The sequence below is a fragment of the Platalea leucorodia genome (genome assembly GCF_965183815.1).
Source record: "Platalea leucorodia genome assembly, chromosome: 12".
In the NCBI taxonomy this organism is placed as follows: Eukaryota; Metazoa; Chordata; class Aves; order Pelecaniformes; family Threskiornithidae; genus Platalea; species Platalea leucorodia.
The window spans coordinates 12683331-12697431 of NC_138834.1; the positions used below are offsets into that span (position 1 = coordinate 12683331).

General features: G+C 48.9%; 1 protein-coding gene across 8 annotated transcripts in view; it reads right to left on the bottom strand.

The window, feature by feature from the left end:
- Window positions 1-14101, bottom strand: part of OSBP2 (oxysterol binding protein 2) — a 135350-nt gene that overhangs the window by 103364 nt on the left and 17885 nt on the right. Inside the window, exon 1 of one of the 8 annotated variants that reach the window (XM_082324871.1) lies at window positions 11186-11468. The exons of 3 other annotated variants lie outside the window; for them this stretch is intronic. Coding sequence is in view for 3 of the 5 variants with exons in the window: in XM_082324866.1 (XP_082180992.1) it covers window positions 3369-3529 (161 nt within the window). In the remaining 2 variants the exon portion in view is untranslated. Of the gene's footprint in view, window positions 1-2356; window positions 3107-3368; window positions 9683-10192; window positions 11135-11185; window positions 11469-14101 lie in introns of those variants that run through there. 4 more of the 8 variants (XM_082324867.1, XM_082324866.1, XM_082324868.1 and 1 more) reach the window with 4 other exon arrangements.

Here is a 14101-nt window from a genome sequence, read left to right on the forward strand (position 1 = left end):
TTCTCGTCTCATTTACATTGCTGCTTTTCTCCCTTCTCCCTGCTATCCCACCACAGCATCTAGTGTTTTGCAGCTCTTTATAAACTCTCCCTTCAGTCATTGTCTTTTCTCTAGGGGTCCTAAGATCTTGCATGCAAAGATCTCCATTTGTAAGGCAAATGAAAGCAGCACAATTCCTCTTCAGCTGTTACAACACCTTTACTACTGGCAAAATTGCTTGGTACTTCATTAGGCTCAGCCAGATAAGCAGAAGGCTTTCCTGGGACTAACTTCCCCCAAAACACAGCCCTCCTTCCACCCCAGCTGGGCATACCAGGGAGAACCCACCCTGCAGCAGCCTTAACACACGACCATCCCACTGCTGACAGCCACATCCAGGACTTCGTGTCCAGGGGCCAAAGCCCCCCAGGCTGTACGAGAGCACAGTACGCTCCCGCCCCACACTACGCTTCTGCTGGTCCTGGCCAGGGACAAGGCACAGCAGGTTGCTTCAAGGCCATGACCCCCCCAGCATCCACGACAGCTGCTGCTCTCTCTATCACGAAACTATTTCCACATCTTCAGGCGTTCTTAGCTCTCCATGGGCTTTTAACTTTATCAAAACTGAAACGATCACTTAATTTTTATTTACTAGTTTTCCTCTTTCCCCATGCCAGCTCTCCCGGCCCCAGGAGAGCAGCCGGTCCCACGCTGCCTGCTCGCCGCGGCGGCAACCGGTATCGCAACAGCTGAGAGCTGCCTTCTTGCACACAGAGAGACAATTTGTCTTTTCAGAGCATGCAAGCTGTGGAAAAGCCACATAAAAACCGACAGCCACTTCTTAAAACATGACTTAACATAGTGTTTTCAGAAGTAACTAAAGTCACTTTAAAAAAAAAAAAGTCACAAGGACTAGGTTTTTAAAGGCACTTGGACACAAAGACAAATGCCTAAGTAGTTCCAAAACTGCCTCTACACCCGCTGCTGCATTGCAGGCGCCTAAAATAGCTCTACAAGCATTGAGCCAGCAAGTCTTCAAGGTTTCCCACCAGCCCAGCAGACACGCTCAGACCAGCCAGCACAGGCACAGCCGACAGCGTCACCGACGCCATACAAACACCGTCAACACCAGGGCAAGCACGGCAGCCACCGGCCTCCACCGCCCCGCTCCCATCCCGGTGGCCGCACGTTCTCCAGCCGGGCGGTACGGCGGCTGTAACCCCCCGGCTCCTCCAGCCAGGAGGGGCTGAGCAGCACCTGAAAGCCAGGACCTTTGGACAGGAGGAAACAAGAGTGTTTTCCTTGATCCTTCCAACTTCTACCGCCAATCTTTTACTTTACTCCATTTTTTTACTTTTATTTTGTCCATCCCCTTTCCCATCCCATTCAGCTCTGCTGCATACCCACCCCCCAGTCCTCATTCCTCACCCACACCTTCATAGAATCATAGAATCATTAAAGTTGGAAAAGACCCTTAAGATCATCGAGTCCAATCCTATCACTGCCAAGTCCACCACTAAACCATGTCCTCAAGCACCATGTCTGCCCTTCTTTTAAATACCTCCAGGGATGGGGACTCAACCACTTCCCTGGGCAGCCTGGTCCAGTGCCTGACTGCCCTTTCGGTGAAGAGGTTTTTTCTAATATCCAACCTAAACTTCCCCACTGCCCAGTGCTCCCCTTACCACACTGCCTATCGCTCCCTGAAAGTGGGACTACAATAAACACACTTGGCATTAGACCACTCCTGGGTCCACAAACATTCCCTGTTCCCCCTAGCACCCACAAGCCACTGGCCACCTTGCATTTACACTGTGCAGCAAGGTGGGATCCTTCCCGGCTTGTCCATACTACCGACCTCGTTAAAGAGCTGACATAGAACAGACATCATTAACACTTAGAAAATTCAGTTCCTCCGTGTTTTCCTCCCTTCTGCTGCCAGCTATCACTTCCCCATGGCATAGTTTAATCTTCCCCAGCATGCTCACTATTTTCACCCACATAAGTAGTCAAAGGTCCTAGGAGAGTTTTAAGGACCCTAAATCCCCCTAAGTCCAGGTGACCATCCTGGGGGAAAGAGATGGGAGCAGGACGATGCTATCATAGGATGTATGAGCCTCATGTACTTTTAAACACCTCTTATCTGAGTCACTTCCAGAGTCCTCTCTCTGACCCTTTTCCTGACATTAAGGCATGCTGGTATTGGGTAGATGTCAGACATCTTCAGTCATTGGAAGGATTTTGCCAGTATTTCAGCTAAATACATTATTACGCAGTTGCTCATTGAGTTGCAGTAGCAGGACGAACCACAGTCATTTGTAGGAATTACCAGCTCCTTTCATTCCCCCCCTCCCCAGCCCAGCAGCACAGTCCTTACCCAGGAATGTCCCCCCAAGTCCGTCATTCCTCAGTTCTTGCAGATGGATGCCTGTTTGAAATGCCCCAGGGGTACAGAGGGAACCACTGGGTTCAGTGGCAGGACAGGCTCTTGCTTCATCACGCCTCATCAGCCTCAGCATTTTACAGAGCAGTTTGCATCAGCCACAGGCAGTTGGCGTGAGCACCATGCCTGAGGATGACCCTCCCAAAACCATTTGCTCAGGGCAGTGAAGTAACTTGGAGCACAAGGTCTAGCGAAGAACTGGTGCTCCTCATGCACCCAAGTACTTTTTAAAGAAGTTCAAGCTTGTTACTTGAAGTATTTTCCAAGCAGTACACAAGGACGGGAAAAAACCACTTATTTCCAACTGGTTTTGAAGGTTTCAAGGCTATCTGCTGCATGATAAAGCATCTAACACTGAGAAGACCTCACCCCAGATGCACAAGGCTGCTTCAGGCTCCAGAAGCAGACCACCACCCTTGCTCATAGCCTTGAATCACCAGTTATGTAGCTCTGCTTCAAGTCCCATGTCTCTCTCTTTCCACCACTCTTCTGCTATTTTTCTCCAATTCTTCCTTGATTCTTTACCCTAGGTGTCTTAACCCAGCTATTTGCTCCTAAAAATATGGCACCCCCAGACCCAGTTCATCGTCACCTGGATTTAAGGTGCCCCAGCTGGACAGATGTCTTTGCTGATCCTCACGTAGCAATGCCAAGTCTCTCCCTCTGACCCTGATCCCCCTCTATACACAGAACCCTCCCCATCTTCATTCAGCTTCACATTTTATCGGGGCATTCCCAGTTACTCCTTTTTTCCTCCCTGCATCTCAACAGCAGCCACCCATCACCCTGCTCCACAGCTCTCCTCAACTCTCAGGTCATTAGTGACACCTCCATAAATGCACTGAAGTCCAAAAGTGATCACTGGCCACAGCTTTTCCAAAATTTTAAAATCAAGTCACATCTTTTAAAGCCGGGAGCTGAACAAGTCACCAGATGCTGAGCTTACGTGAAGATGCAGAAGCTTACGTGAAGACACGCAACACCAGCTTGGCAAGTACAAGACCATTCCCAGGTGCCAGGAGCATCTCCCCTTATTCCTGAAAGGTTCAAGGCAGTTTGCACGTTGCTTCCTTCTCCATGGGCTTGAGCATGGTGAGACAGCCCCATCGCATCACACGGGCAGGGGTACAGCAAATCTCTGATTACCACAGTCCGCACACAGCATCTGTAAAAGCCAGCATGGGCTCACGATGGCCTTCCAACGCCTTCTGGCCCTGCTCCATGTGCCGATGCAGCAGGAGAGGAAGACTTTGGCTCTTGCTCCCCAAGGAACGCATCACCAGGCAGAAGCCTCTAGGCCTCTTGAAGAAGGTTTTACAGGCATAGCCTAGAGTTGTTTTCAGAAAGATGGAGTTGATCATGGGATGGAGATATGGTCCCTACCAGGGGAGAACGGGCAGCAATCCAGAGAGATACTCACTACCAACCTTATTGCTGGGGTTGCACGTTACGCAGAAGGAAGCCATTCTGGCTGAACATGAACTCAAATCCCCAAATCCCCACAACCCCAGCTATGGTATTCCGAGGACTTCTCTCACCTGCTCAGCCCTGACACTGTTTTGCAGAACAGATTTAACCTAGGGCCACATCCGAGCTTGACACGCAGACCCAGAAGCCATGCAGAAATGAAAGCCTCTTGCTACCTCCCGAGGACTTACGGTTCATGCCTCACAGCACCACGAGTGAAGTTCAAACCCAGTGTACAGCGTGGTTATGCTTGCCTGGGGGGGGGGGGGGGTGAATTTGGCTCCAAACAAAATCAAGCACTGATTTTCATTTCCAAAGTCATCCTCCTCGTCATGCAGCACGTACTGACGTGTTCCCAGGAGGGATTACTTCCCACCTTGAGAGAACTGCTAAAATGATTTTCTCTTCTACACAAAACAAAGGTCTCCAAGGTGACTTCACTAAATCAATTTAAGTCATATTAAACAGCCTTGCTCTCCCACCCAACAAAACTGTTTCGGTATGGGTTTTTGTTCTTTAAGCTACCTTCCCATGCCAATCTGCATGGGAAATCAATCCCTATCAATCAGCACCCACACACAAGGCAGGCACCTGACCCTGCCCTGAGCCAACAAGCAAGCAATCTCCTCTGTCCGCGTGCAGGAAAAAAATTAAGAGGTGCCCTTCAGAAGCACTCGTGGTCAGATGGATCTGCTTATTCACCGCTAACAGCTCAACTATTGCATAATGTGATCCAGGCAGATTTTCCGATTCTCGACTTTCTGCAATAATCTCAGCGCTGCACATATGGGGGAGCATGTGGGCAGGCTGCAAAAAAGCTGAAGGGAGGGTAAACGTGGACGTAGACCACAGAGAGGTGGATGCAGCTGAATATCTGGGATTTTTTGGTTCTCCCTCACAAAGCTAAGCAATGGGATTCACCTTCAGAGCTATGAAGTTATAGCTGTGCATGGGAGAGATGGAAGAGGACTGCCTTGCATACAGCCCTTGCCAACGTATACAGTGAGAGGGACTATGCAACACGAGAAAAAAAAATATGTAAAAAATACCTGCAGGTGTTAAAAAGCAGGGAGGACTAAAGCACCCATCCAGCAAGGGGAAAGCAAATGTCCCGGGTGAATATAACCCCTTCCCCCGCAGAGCACAGCGGTGAGATCCTCAAAGCGCCAGGGCAAGCTCCATGCAAGCCTTGAGCTACTAACCGAGGCGCAGGCTGCAGTGCCCTGCCAGGGGCTGCACAGCTCAGGCACGTGGCTCGACAAAAAAAGGCCATGAACTGTGGAGACAGACTTGATGGCTTATTCCCAGCGTCACTCTTTTGGCAAGAATGGTGCTGCTCATAGATACATTAGGATCATCAGAAAGGAGATTTTCTCTAAAAACACAAATATACTTTATCATGATGCCAGCAGGTCCCTATTCCAGCTGTCAAACCTGCTCTGGATGCACAGGTCCCAATTCCTGCACAGATTTTGTCAAAGCTATCAGAAGACGCTGCTCTGAATACAGCCGCATTCACTTTTTTTATTTCAACAGCACATAGGACACAGTAATAGAAATTTCAGATTGGCATGATCACTCAGGCGCCCTACCCACAAGTACAGCAAAGCTCTTATATCACAGCAATATGCAGAATGTCGGATTTTGCAAAAACCTTCGAAGATCATCTTGTTGTTAAAATATTATTTGCAGCATTTCTCTTCTTCTTTTTGGACTGGAAAAGCCTCTTTGGGTACGTTAATAATCACAAATCTAAACATACAGAGCTTGACAAGGCAACTTATCAGTATCAGTTACTTAAAAAGGCCTTCAACATAAAACTCTTGGAGTCTAAATTTTAGCAACTCATATTCTGCAGCCTGACAGATCAGCTACATGCCGTAGTGCAATAAAAGAACAGCAAATCACGATTTAAAGACCTGCTTTCCAGTTCTGAAGGAATACTTGAGCTACACAAGGCTGCTCGGTATGCCAGCGCTATGCAAGAGAAAGATGCTCCCGCTTTTCAACAACTGTAAGAAATCTTACTATATATAAAACAATGAAATTCCTTTGTAAGAGCTCAGAAGACAGATTTATCAACAGAGCAAAGAGAAAAAGGTGAAAAAGTAGATAATAAAATGTTTTTCATCTACTAGCTCCACAGTTTTGGTTTCAGCAACATCACAACAGCCAAAGATTTAGCTTCAGATGCTGGTAAGATGTTGCTCATACGGATTTTGTAATTATAACTGTGCAGCTCTGCTGGAAGTTAATAGGACGCAGCAAGCAATAAACAGCCCCAGCTCACACTCTGCTCCCAAGCACGGTTCACTTAAAGCAAGCAAGCACAACGGATACTTGGGGAATTTCTCTGCTAAGATCTCCTTTCCACCGGCAAGGCTCAACACCATTTCTGGATAGCCTCGTCTCCCCTAAAACTCGACTTCTCCTTTTCTCACAGCTCAGACGGGATCAGGCAGGGAACTGAGACTGCTCTGCACAGCACCTTATTTCCAGGCCACCGGTGGTTATTTCGGCATGCTTTATAGCTTGAGCACCGACAAGGAGGTCAGGGAGAGCACAGCAGCCCGACTCTGAGACCATCGGCAACCCTGGCAGCTCAAGAGCTACTTCGGTCCAGCGAAGCAGAGCGGGTGCGACACGTGCAGGGACGTTGTTTCATTACGTCCTGGCTGGCAGCATCCAGCTTCACCAGGGTGCTAAGAACGCTCAGGCTAGCAAGTGCGCAGCTCTCCAAACCAGCTTATCCACAAAAAACTCAGCAGGACGCTATGCAAACACAGATGTGAGGCTTCTCTCCTAAGCTGGGAGCGCCAATGCTGCCTGCTCATGGGTTGCCAGCATCACTCTGTATCACTAGGCACCTTCACAGAAAAATCCAAACACAACTTAAGTTACACCCAGAAAAATGACCTCCTGAAATATGCTTGATCTCTCTTCCTGCAGATCTTTGTCCCATTACCTCAAAATCATTTGCTTGCTATAAGCCTCAGTAACCAGCACACCTGATTCACCATCTTAAACACTAAATTCCCATCTTATTACTCTTACAGCCGTTGTGCTTTCTGGTGTAAATGTAGGTCACTGCGGGGCTAAACTTGTCCCCGTGCTGATGGCCGCATCCACCTCCCCGTGACAGCCTCGGAGAAGCACAAGGTGAGCAACGTTTAAAGACTCACGTGTTCTTGTCTTTCCTATTCCAGCGTATCCTGCACCCTGGGGTTTCGCTCACTGCAATCACGTCACGACAAGTAAAATCTGGGCATGACATTAGAGGCTGCATCTGAACCTCCAAGTCTCCGACCACACAGTTAAGAGAATTCACCCCCAGTGTAAGCGAGGATGCTAAAGCCAGCATGGTTCACGAGAGCCGTCTGAGTCATTCCTCCCTTGGGAAAGCAGCATCAAGTCTTTAAACAGAAATCTGCTGTGAGCTACAGCCCTGGCAACAGGCAAGAGCCATCAGCAGACACACTAGACCATTTGCCAGGTTATCACTCAGCTGCTTGGTCACTGTTTACCAATCGGGAAATATTTTCTAATTTAAATAGCATTTACAGGAAAATCTACTGCTGTTGCTGTGCAATCTTCTTGGGGGTTTTTTTTTCCCCTCCCTTCAATGATTACTAGAGCTGTAACAGCTCACGATGGGCGGCTGAAGTTTTGCAAGGAAGTTCTACTGTCCACATTTGAGTTTTGCTTGTAGGTCCAGGAACAGCCTCCCCAGCACCACCGCGACAGCCGGTTCCTGCAGGTCACGCACTTCGGCAGGGACGATCAACACAGCGCAGGGACAGAGACGAGCGGTTCACTGCCCTCAGGATGCTCCCAGCTTGTCCTCCGTTATGAAGGATTCAGGGAGAAAATATATCAAGAGTATGAAAAGGAAAAGTCACAGACTATCACAGAAGAGAGTGAAATTATTTGTGGTTTGGGGATTTTTTTGAGTCTCCGGACGTGAAGTACAGACACTTTACAGCAGCACTGTCGTTACGTGCACTGCATGAAGCTGGACACAAATCCCAGGTCCATTTCTGGAGCTGGCAAACAGACACCTCGAAGAGCTTCCCCAGTGAGCTCCACCACCACACTGTATTCGAAGAGCCAAGAGCTCGAAAAAGTTTTTAGCTGTCATACCTCAACAAAAGTACAAACCTAGGCTTCTGCACCAGCGCTGCAGATCACACGCAAAAACCAATCCAACACAGCCAGAAGTAAACCCCGCACCCTTGCAGCACAAACCCAACACCTCGGGGCACCCTCCAACACACCAGGAGATCTGGAAAGGATGGGATGGATAAACGTGTTGGTCTGGAGATGCTGGTACACCTCTGGTGTCAAAGCAGCTCAAGGACCCAAATCACAACTCACAGCCCAAGAACTGAAGGGCGCTGCAGCAAGATGACTGTTGTCAGCCATCCCTGAACACCTCCACCCTGGCCGCCCTGGCCACCCCACCAAACGCAGCCAGCCCAGCATCACCTTACAGCTTAACACTCGCACAGCGCCAGGTAAATGACACCGGGCTTTGTATCCGTTCCCCACTTTTCTCAGCAAGACAATGAGGATAAACATTTCCATCCTAATCTATCGGGAAGAGAGCAAGGCAAGAAAAACTTGTAGCATAGCAGATGGACTGCAAAGCAACACATCCAGGAGGCATTTCCCCAATTATAGAGAGGGAGTCCTGTTCCTGCATCTGCTCGGGGCTCCCCGACAGCCTATTCCCTCCCACGGCGGGAAGGTAAGTCCCCAGCATTTGCAGCTCGGGAGCAGTAGTTCAAAACATCCCGGTCCCAGGGAGACCGGAGGGTTTCTCTTCAGAGGGCTGTGGAAAAGCATCACCCCCTGCAAAGCACAGCGGTCCAAGACACAGGCACAGGTGGCTGCACTCCTACCTTGCGTCGCATGACCATAGATATACAGGCAAAACAGAGCAGGTATTGCTCTACCTACCACAAAAAAAAAAGAAATGCACATTGGAACTCACTTAAACATAGGTGTTTTTCTGATAGAGAAGCGATACATCACCAGAAACAGGTAGGAAACCCAGCTATAAATGGCTGCAAAGCATCCCCCGGCTGAGTCTGCTAATTGTTACTATTTCTACCAATATTTCGAAAAAACGCAGGCATTCAATACAGAAATCGTGCCAATCTCTCACACTCATGTTTGCGTAACAAGATTATCTCATTTCCATTAACCTTGCACACAACATGAAGGCCGTTCTCTGGTGGCGAAAGTGTAGACGTTTAACCCCTCTTATCACTCTATACCTGATTACACAGGGACCAGTCTCACCTCTACCTTTTCTCTCTCCGCTATAGGGAAACATTCAGAAGTTCAGACAAAAACCACTATTTTAACTCCTGTCCCCCCTGCAAGAGAAAGAAACTGGAAAGCCTCGCAGATGGCAGCCTCGCTGCTTCTTACACCACTGACCTCTCCTGACTCACAGATTAAGACCTATTTTTCCTGCTGTATCTTTCACGGATTAAGTTGAAACCAGTTTATTCCTCTCATTTTCCCATCACATTGGAAAATATCATATCATTAACTAAGTTAAGGGTTCTGCAGCCATAGAGAAATATTTATACCGGCTGCATAACCGGGAAATGCCCTGTAGGGTAAGCTGCAGAGACCGCTGCAGGCAGAGGCAAGAACAGAAATCAAGGACAGGGAAACAAAATAAGCAGAACTGGGCAATGCAATAGATGTGGGCAGAAAAGAGGAGGTACCGAATGGATTTACACTCTGCCTGGCCCACAATAAGAGCAATCCATTGAACTACTTTCAGCAGACTTCTTTTTTTTTTTTTTTTTAAGGTGATGCAGAAGAATTACCACGGTCCACAAGGGTAATCAGGCTGATCCTTTTCTTAATTAATTGAGGATGGAGATTTCTCTCTGGGGATTTTGTTTCATTACCGGGAGTGGGGGGCGGCACAAAAGACGACGCAGTCACAAGCCTCCGTAGCACAAGAAAGGCCACTTGTGCCCGTCTGCCGTGCGGCTGAGCAGCAAGGCTCGCTCTTCCCATGGGACACCGCTCTCCGCTTGTGTTCCACGAAGCACAAACCAGCTCTGGCCGACACACGAGGACTTCCATGCGGAAATCACAGTCCAACAAGACTATCTGGACTAGGTTGAGCTCTCCCATCCTTCGGTGACCCCGGCGGCGCCGCCAGCACCCACCAGCGTTTCCACACGGCGCAGGGATAGGAGCCGCGCTCCCCATCTCGCCCCGCCAACAAAAGGCTCTTGTGCCACCACCCGCGCCGGCCAGCGGCTCCCTCCCCACCTCAGCACCGGCTTCCAGCCCCGCGCCACCGCCGCTTCGGGGTCCTCTGAGCCCGAGCAGTTCATCCGCGCTGAAATCTGGTGCTCGATTTCACCGTCATCCCGTCCTCAATACAGGAACATTTGAAATATCTCATGCAGAGCAGCCTTGTAGCTGGGTTACAGAAACCTGTCTGCACAAGTGCTTCATGGCACATTTCCTAATAAACCGAGATTTTGCACGTCCTTTGTTCAGAATACTTGGGGGTGTAAAGCCAGTGAAATCTCTGCATTCACTTTCATGCATGAGAAATTCCAAAAAGCACTTTAAAACTGCTTTTATTTTGAGGCCAAAAGCTCACATGCCTGAAGTTAAGCAACGTAAGCATGGACACCAAACCTCTTGAGGTTATTACTCTCCCTTGGTTCAAGGAAAAAGGATTTTTACGACGACTCAGTTCCAGAACACCAATGCCCAACAGAAAGCAGGCACGTGGCTCGGGAGGTATTTTCCCAGCTCGCACAGTAAGCAGTATTCACGTTCAGCACACCACAAGCTGGTTCAGCATGGCTCTCAAACCGCAAGCTCCGCGTGACAAACAGCTGAGATTTTTTTTTTCCCCTTCCTCTTTTTCCCTTCACCAAACCTACCAAATCACAAACAAAACCCAAACAAGCATATGGCAAGTGTTGTACTGAGATTTCTGCAAAAAGATACGATTTACTTCTATTTAAAGGCCGATTAATCTGCAACTGGCTGTAGTCGGGATGGGCACAGATTAGTAACAATCAGGTTTAAGGGAAAAAGCCTGCAATCCAGGCTGCAATCCTCACCAGCCGGAGGGATGCCTGCAGCTCAGGCACCCACTGCCTCTGCAGGTCACGGGAATATTCCCTGCCCTGACCCGTCCAGCAGCTTCCCAAGCCGGCTTCTGGGACAAGCCCCTGCCCGCACGCAGGACCCAACACCAATGAGCCTCAGCCAACACTGCACAAGCAAGGATTTAAGGCTGACCTGACTGTAAAACCTCTCCTGTAAATAGATGGAAGCAGTCAGCGAACCAATCTGGATTTCACACTCCTTTCTCCGGTGCTTTGCCACTTCGGAATCATAGAATCGTTAAGGTTGGAAAAGACCCTTAAGATCATCGAGTCCAACCGTTAACCCAGCACTACCAAGCCCACCACTAAACCATGTCCTCAAGCACCACGTCTACCCTTCTTTTAAATACCTCCAGGGGTGGGGACTCAACCGCTTCCCTGGGCAGCCTGTTCCAGTGTCTGACAGCCCTTTCGGTGAAGAAGTTTTTGCTCATATCCAACCTAAACCTCCCCTGGTGCAACTTGAGGCCATTTCCCCTTGCCCTATCACTTGTAACTGGGAAGAAGAGACCGACCCCCACCTCGCTACAACCTCCTTTCAGGCAGTTGTAGAGAGCAATAAGGTCTCCCCTCAGCCTCCTCTTCTCCAGACTAAACAACCCCAGCTCCCTCAGCCGCTCCTCATAAGACTTGTGCTCCAGACCCTTCACCAACTTCATTGCCCTTCTCTGGCCACGCTCCAGCACCTCGATGTCCTTCTTGTAGTGAGGGGCCCAACACTGAACACAGCACTCGAGGTGCGGCCTCAACACCTACCGCAACACCTACCCCAGTGCAGGGCAAGCCTTTGCAAGGAAAAACCTGGAAGACACTTTGCTTCGCATCATTTACAAATAGACCTTGTCTCTCCAGGCTTCACAAAGAGGAAAAAAAAAACCTACAAGGGAGCTCGGGGAAGGTGATTTGTCAGAAAGACAGCCTCATCCATACCACTGCAGTGTAGGACAAGGCACGGCACTCACCCCTGACAGAGTGCCGTAAAGGTTTAATGCAAAATCTCACGAGCACATTTTGCGAACGTTAGTGCTTTCAGATCGCAGGCGTCTTCGATGTAACAGTGAGTCTCAGAAAACTCACTGCTGGTGAAGCATACAGATTTAATAGATGGTCAGGCCAAGAAAACCGACAACATTACCAAGCTGAGACATCTCTGAAAACACCCAGGCTTCCCCCCTGCTTCTTTTCTTAAATAAAAGCGCAGCAGACCTGCTGGCTAGACGGCTGAACAGCGCAGCTAGCCCCATTTGGCTTGTCAACAGGCAATCTCCTCCAAATATATATTATATCCTAGCAGGGTGCTCAAGTATAGGGCCTCTTGTTTCCTGAGAAAACAGCATGTAAAGCCTGTAAAAATGCACAGACTTACAAAGGCTTTTACTGCTAACAGCAGAGCCACATCAAAATGCGCAGACGTGCCCCAGTTCCCTTCCCCTCATTCCCCAAAGGGATGTTCTGCCTCTACAGTGCTCCCACAAACAGGACTTCCACCCCAAATAAAAGGATACTCTGAAAGCAATCTAGTCAGATGCATATTCTTCAGGATTAGCTTTTATAACACATTTATGACTCTGCCATGTGCACAGTGCAGGTTTTCTGCCAGGAAACCTCAGCAACGGTCAGAAAGAAGAAAACTAAGCCATCATGCAGGTATCAGCAAGCACAAGATATGGTCTGGCAAAGGGACTTTGTGTTGGGTTTTTTATGAAAAAAAGGAAAAAGTAAAACAAATTTAAAAAAAAAAAAAAAAAAAAAAAAGAGTTGTCTGTAAGCATTCCCACTCCTCCCACCACATCATGCTATCTCCTCTCCACCTCTGGAGCGGCTGGCGGTGGCCCCAGCTGATAAGGATACCGGCCCTGTAAACAAGGGAAGCCAAAAAGAGCTCTTCAAGCCGCTGGTTTGGGTGAGCGGCTTCACCCACGCCCCAGCGTGAGCTGTCACCTTGTTCTGTATGGCAAGAGCAGCTCTCCATGCTGGCGCGACACTGTGTAACCGCGGCTTTGTTCCAACATAATACTGCTGCACAGCCTCCCAAAAAGGGCTTTTACTCCTCCCCTTCCAGGAGAAGCAGAACCAAAGGCTGTGAAGGAACTCAGCGCGAGGAAAGCAAAGCAAAGTGTATCTGGTTGGGACAATATCCTAGTACTTGGCCAGAAGGAAACCCCGTAAGAGTGTACCAGAGCACTAAGCGTCCCATTTACAGCATTCAGCCCACAGCTGATACAGCAGACACCACGCACAGTTGTCCTTCTCATCCGAAAAATCCAAAACACACAGTCAGCAGCTTTAGCAAAGCCATTGCTGTACGGCCAGGCAGGGGGAAGGCTGCAGCGAGCTGGGCTCTGCATAGGGAGCTGCATCTCCTGCAACGACGTTGCTGATGACTGTAACACCATCAGGCACGACGACAACAAGCTTCTGGGGAAAACAGAGAGGGTTGTCTTTAGCACCGGGCACACCAGTATCACCGTCGGCGCTCCCTCACCTGTATTTTGAATGCACTATATTTCCTCCACATTTAGGCTCTTCGCTGACTAGTTGCCTAGATGTAGTTCCCAAAGATAAAACCTCAGTTCAGGGGTACGTTCTGGTAACTACAAATATGTATGAGAAAGTGCCAAACTACAACCGCCAGACAGAGCCCGGAGCTCACAGCCCAGCAGGGATGCTGGCAGCTTCGCAGGAGGCAGGCACACACACAGTGTTCAAGGGAACCCTGTTAGAAACTCATTTTGCCTCTTCTAAAAATGCCAAAGGAAGCACCCAGTTTACTGTTTTCACTACTTTCCAAGCAAAAATGCTAAAGATCCAGAGGGGAAAAAATCCACCAAGATTTGCAAGCAGTACTGCTGCCAAGTTTACTGCATCAATTAGAAGTTTATGGAAGGTCTGGTCCAGATCCCATCATCTCCACAGAAGTTAGTTTATACTAAGATCTGGGTGATGCATGACTTACATGCTTGGTGGCTCGTTTTTAAGCAAGAACAAGCAACAAATGACCATACCCAAGGTTAATTTGACAAATGCTTTTACTGCACAAGAACGCTGA